A 6,446-nucleotide genomic window follows, 5' to 3' on the forward strand; every position below is an offset into this window, starting at 1 on the left:
TGTTCTCATCAGCCTGACACCTGACAGGAAGACTTAGCAAAAACAGGTTCAGTTTTACACCAGAAAAATATCTTTAACTTTTAATAAATCAACCTTTAAAGCTATATAATGAGCCTTTATTATTATTATTATTATTATTATTATTATTATTATTATTATTATTATTATTATTATTGTTATTATTAAAATGTTAAAGGGGAATAATTTTCTTAATTTGTGGTACAAAACACAGATTACATTTTCTATAAAAAAAATAACTTTTGTTTTAAATTTCTTAGACACTAGATGTAACAATACATTGATCCATAAAAAATAATAAATATCATATATAATAGGAAATATACTGTAAGTTGTCAGATAAAGAAGAGTAAATGATAAATTGTGAGCTTTTGTTTCACATCTAACTACAAAATGCAACTAAAAAAATCAATGAAGCTGCAAACAATAAATATTTCAGTAGAAGTTGACTAAGACAGGTGCATTTTATACTACACTAAAACACAGTCCAGTGAATGAGTTTTGCCATAATTACCATTGTTGTTACTCAGTTGTCTCGTCTTCGATGTCTTTGAACTATCCACATCACTGGATATTTTTCTTTATGTCCCGTCAAAATGATCTGAGCAAGAAGCAGAGGTGGCCGCCTCCCAGGTCTCATTACAAAGCGTGACAGCTAAACGTGAAGGAGCACAAAGCAAACATTGGCTGGGCCAAATTGATTCTGGTCGACTGGATTTAAAGAGAAATGGCCTCTGCTGTCCAGCTGCTGCAGGATCATCACTGACTGTCTGCTTTATTAGATGAGAATTTCTCATAAAGTTTTTAACTGATTTTATAGTGTGGCAATAAATAAACAAAGATGTTTATAATACCTCATTACTGTTTAAACTCTTTAAGCCTGAAAGCACTGTAACATACTGTATGTATTACATCATAAATGAGTTGTGCAGATTCTGGATTCATCATTATGTTGCATAAATGTTCATGTAAGAGTTATTTGAACAATATTAAGAAACACAAACATACTTAGTGTGACTCTTTGCAGGTACACCTACAGTTTGATATGAACCGTTTTAAAATGCTAAATTAAACTTTGATTAGTTGTTTGTGATTTCACTCCTACAATAAATCCATGGTGTCCCCACGCCCCACGCCCCCTCTACAGATATTAATGTTTCTCCACATTGCTTTAATTGATTTCTCCAGTATGATCTGCCGGCTCCTCTTTATCAGGCTTTTTTCCATCACCTTTATGGCTCTGTGTCAGCTAATGGCCTGTGGTGTACACTGCTGTTAGCACAGGATATAGCTGACGTTGACGCATTTGGTAACCCCTGCCATTACCAGTATCTGTGTCTTTCATGACACATGTTCTCAAGTGGGACGTTAACAGTTTGACTGTTCTCTGTCCTCACCAAAAAAAGACCCCAAAAAAGTCAACAGAATGAGTTGATGTGGGACATGCTGAGGGATGTACTGAACGTCTCGAAGCGACCCAGTGGCCATGAGTAGAATGAAGACATGAACATCATGTTATCCATCTCAGTTATTTATCACCTTTTTTTTTACTTCAAAACTTTGTGCAACTTATATGACAAGAAGTGGCTAAATTTAGTTTGTGAATTGCAGAGGGTTTATCTCTTTTGAAGAAAAGCTCAGAGTTGCTCCTTTAAAAGTTTCTTAAAGTATTTTTTTTTAGTTTTCTGATTCTGACATCTCTTAATTAACTTATTTGAACACGGCTAAACTGTTGCCAATCAGCGGTACAGTCTGCAAACATCTATCCATGCATTTTTCTTCCTGTGTAGTGTGGAGTTGGTGCCTCTGTCCAGCAGTCACTGTGCGAGAGGAGGAGGAGAACGCGGGTCCATAACAAGAACACAAAGAAACAAACAGCCCTTCACATCCTCCCTCACACTTAAATACAATTTAGAGTTTCCTAACATGCATGCGGTAGTGAAAACCCACACACGCATGGATGGATGTTCAAACTTTATACAGAAAGACTGGTAGAGAACCAGCAGTCTTAACCACTTCACCACTGCATCGCCCTGCCTGTGAACACTGACATTTACAGATATTAATTATTTCAAAGTTTGCTTCCACGGTGTTTTTAAATGTTTTTGTCTGAAAGTTTTATGGTGTACCTGCATAATTCCAATCATACAAAACTGTCAACAAACTTTGTGACAATTAAGTTTTGTGTCATTTTCAAAAAGTTTGACCATGCATGTGGGTTAGTTGTCTGATTGTGGGTAAAAGGTTCATTATTTGACAAAATTATTTTCTAAAGTCATTCATGTTTTAGTCTGGTTTTTATGTAGCTACTTGAGAATTAAAACTTATTATTATTATTATTATTATTATTATTATTATTATTATTATTATTATTATTATTAAAACTAATAAAATAAAAGAACAAGAACAAATGAATAAAATGACATAAACATTGTCCAGAGTTGGGAAAAGGCTCCTCTTTAAGCCCCGTTGAAAACATCTATATATCTTTTGATCAAACTCTCTGGAACTCTAAGATGTGTTTAGTCTGTGCTAACTAGTTAACTCAGTAGCTCTCTGATCTCATGTGAATGTACACATGTGCAGTTTTTGATAAAGTTTCTTAGTCATTACTGTACAACTTTATCAAATGATTTGTAAAGAAAAGAAATAAAACCTCCAAAACTGAAGTGCTTTTCTGTCCTCTTCAAACAAAAGTATTTCACAGCTCAACTGAAATTTAAAAGCTTTTGGCTCAAAAAGCCGAAGTCTGAGGCCATGGTTCTCCACCAGAAAAGGCTGGAATGCTCCCTCCTGGTCGTGAGTGAGTCTGAGCCTCAAGTTTATGTATCTTGGAGTCTTGTTCTGCAGTAATAGTGGGATGAAGTGGGAGAAAGACTGACAGATGGAGGCCTTGTTTGAAGGTACGAGGGCGTTGCTTTGGAGTCGAGTCGAAAGGCAAAACTCTCGATTTCAACCCTCAGCCGTGGTCACGAGATTTGAATCATGGCTGAAAGAACTACATCCTGGATACAAACCATTGAAATCAGCTTCCTTTAGGGTGGCTGGGTTCAGCCCTAGAGATAAGGTGGAGTAAAGCTGCTGGTCCTCTGCATTGAAACGAGTCAACTGAGGCAGATTGGGAATCGACCACCAGACTTTTTCCTACTTCCCTTCGGAGCAGAACTTTATTGTTCCCTCTCTGTCCTGGGAACACCTTGGGATCCCCCGGGAGGAGAGAGTCAATGAGGCAGAAGATGAGTGGGTGGATGGATAGCTTGTAAAAAATACTGAAACAATTTTTGGAGAGTATTTACTGTGACCTAAATCCTCAAATTTTGTTGAGCTACTTTATTTATACCTGTAACAAATGCTGGATATGACTGGTAAGAGGACATTTTCTATGTTGTTAAATAAAGACACCATGAATCAAATTAGATCTACATCTACTGGATACATTTTATTGTTTGATTAACTGGAAACATGTACAGCATTCCCTCAGTGCATGTCCAGAACATTGAGTCTGAAAGCCCCTGACTTTGGCTTATTTCCAAAAGAAAAAAAATATGTAAAACTTTGGTCTGATGATGTTTCCAATAAGTTATGAGTCCATGAGGCATCTGAGGTGAAAAAGAAAAGTAGTACCATCAACGAGAATCACTAAATTAAAACTCAACCACAACAGAACATATACAGGATGTAACTAAAGTGCATAATGGGATTCAGTCAGCAGCACCACAATACATTCACAAAATAAATATAGATTTTCATAGTGAAATAAATTATGGCCGAACCATTTGAACAGATGTATTAGTTTGTCATAACTCCAAGTCCACGATAAGCAACACAAACAGAGCCAAAAGAAAGATGATCTCACAATCCTTTTGTCTTGTTTTTTTTTTTGTTATACATCAGAAATAAACACTTCCTCATGTGCTCCGTGTGTGTGTGTGCACACCTGGTTAGAAAATACAATGAACACCTTTGTTTGAAAGGACATCCAAGTTACAGAGGTGTGTAGACGTTCCAAATAAACATGGACTCGAGAAGATGTCAACTTCAGGAAGTATGAGGAAACGAACATACAAACATTATCATACAAGCGCAGCCCTGGTGCCACGAACAGTCTGTCAGGTGTCAGTCAGTGTGTAGCAGTGTCTTAGTGCAGCACCAAATCAAAGGTCCTGGCAAGTCTCTGAGCGCGGTTCTGGGTCACCTCATGGCCCCGCCGCGAAGGCAGACCGCGCTCGCCTCCGTTTCTTTTCGCTGTCTCGGCGCCGGCCCAGCCTGACTTTTTTTTTCCTTTTGGTGGCAACTTTCAAGGGCTGGTCCTTGAACGCCATGACCTTGTTGGTCTCCTGGGGGAGGTTAGGCCCGTCCCCGTCGGCGCTGAACTTCTCGGGCAGGTCTTTGGTGGCCTCAGAGGGCTTTTGGAGTTGTGTTTTTACACTGAAAGTCTGGCTCGGGGTCTTGCTTTGCACGGGCGGCGCAGGCTTGTCGGCCGTGTGCACTTGCTTCAGCAGTTCTTGCAGCCACATGCGGCGCCTGAACTCCTGCATGGAGCGGCTCTTGTCGTGCATCAGCTGGGTGTGGCTCACAGACCTCCTCCTTATAGAAACAAAGTGGCACAAAGGCAAATCAACAGTTAGCACAGAGACACTGATGACAAACATTACTCTTCATAGATTATTCACTTTTAGTCCATTTGATCACAAGTTTTACAGTCCTTAACATTAACACTGTTGTAACTTTGCCTAGAAATACTTGATCCCTCAGTGTTGAGTTTATGAGTTTTTGTGTGGGATAGTTGTAGAAGTGCTGAAATTTAAGGTCAGGATTCAGGAAACCTCAGTACAGTAGGTGGCAGCACAAACATGTCTGAGACCTGTCACTAATCTGAGTTTAAGACCGAACCCTAAAAGACTTTTTACTCTTTTTAAAATAAAAACAAAGCAAATATTTCAGATTTTTCTGACAACTTATATTCATTACGCACAGAATTTTAAAATGTCAATGCTCACTGTGGACATTTGTTTTCTTAAAGTTTCGAGAAAATGTTTGTAAAAAAAATAAAAAATTGACTCACGTTCTGTTAATAAGTGCATCAACCGGTCTCTTTTCAAGAGCTATGGGGAAGCAGAGCAAGAACACAGCCAGAATCCACTGATAAAGCAAATTTAAAGAGGACATGCTTGAGCCAAACACCTAAAAAAACACAATAATATTATCAGTAATTTAATTATTTATTCAAACACATTTAACAGTTTAATGTTGTCTCATTCATATTAAATGTTTGTTCATTATTTGACATCTTTCATGTTTATCAATAATATAAGAATAAAAAGTTTGACTTACAGAGTGTATTTTTTCCCTCAAATGAAAATCCACAAAAAGGTCCAAGTTGTTAAAGTGATCTCTTCAGGTGAAATGACTTTACAGATGATCAGTTATTCAGCCAAACAAAATTTGGTCCATTCTGAACTTTGTTTCCAGATCCTTTGGTGTGAGTGTTGGGAAAATCCCCATGAGTCTCCTCCATTCATTTACCTCCCAACAGCGAGTTCTTTATTTCTCCCTGGAGTCCAAACAAATAAGATAAAGATAGAGAGGGCAGCAGCCCATCAGCTGCAGAGCTGCAACTCTGCTCCGTCCTGCAGGAACCTCATGAAGAGTCAGACTGAAGCATCATCTCTGGTGGCCCCCCGAGCTGAGGGCAGAGCTGAGAGAACTCTGCAGTCCGGTGCTGAGAGTGAGTCCGTGTGAGAGAGAGAAAACTTAACTCCACTTTAGGTGAAGATGCGTGCACCACCTCAGCCCCTATCCTGGCTTTACACCCTCCCCAACCCTCACTTCTGTCCCACCCCTCTACCCTCCAGACACACCTGCTGTGGCATGGAAATGCTCTCATCTGCAGGAGAGAGAATGCTCAACAAACAAGGGGGGAAAAGTAACTTTTAATACTTGTGTCTGCACTTTTAATCAAAAACTTCTAAATAATTTATTTTTAAAAAATCCTGGTTCAAAAAGAGACAGGTGTGCATTAACAGAAGTGATCCTGAGTTACCCAGTGAAGAGTGAACCGTTTAAGGGGAGGGGGCGGGGATACTCCAAGGTAAACACCCAGACCTTAACCACTTTCCCAGGAGAGAATGACCATAACCTCAGAGAAACCCAACCCACAGCCTCTCACTGCAGACCATTCAGTCCTTCCTCAGCTCACCACCAAATGGTCACAGTGGCTTCTGAGGAGGATCTCATATTCATCTAATAGAAGGAGAGGAGAACTTTACTCTAATGTAGCCGTTTATAACCCACTGTTGAAGTGCTGAATACATCCTAAAGTTTTATTTAAGTGCTACTTCCGATTTTTTTGAAGTTGAGATCTGTGGAGGTTATGAGTACTTAACATCTTACCTGCTGAATATAACTCTTTAAAGTAAATCAGTTCA

General features: G+C 38.9%; 1 protein-coding gene across 1 annotated transcript; it reads right to left on the minus strand.

Moving 5' to 3' along the window:
* Window positions 1–3,426: 3,426 nt before the first annotated feature.
* pthlhb (parathyroid hormone-like hormone b) lies at window positions 3,427–5,739 on the minus strand. The gene is made up of 3 exons (XM_014017119.1): window positions 5,353–5,739; window positions 5,084–5,202; window positions 3,427–4,605 (listed from the first exon to the last, which is right to left on the minus strand). The coding sequence occupies exons 2-3, from the start codon at window positions 5,185–5,187 to the stop codon at window positions 4,215–4,217; spliced, it is 495 nt and encodes a 164-aa protein (XP_013872573.1). The 5' UTR covers window positions 5,188–5,202; window positions 5,353–5,739; the 3' UTR covers window positions 3,427–4,214.
* Window positions 5,740–6,446: the final 707 nt, after the last annotated feature.

The sequence above is a fragment of the Austrofundulus limnaeus genome, unplaced genomic scaffold (assembly GCF_001266775.1).
Source record: "Austrofundulus limnaeus strain Quisiro unplaced genomic scaffold, Austrofundulus_limnaeus-1.0 Scaffold162, whole genome shotgun sequence".
NCBI lineage: Eukaryota > Metazoa > Chordata > Actinopteri > Cyprinodontiformes > Rivulidae > Austrofundulus > Austrofundulus limnaeus.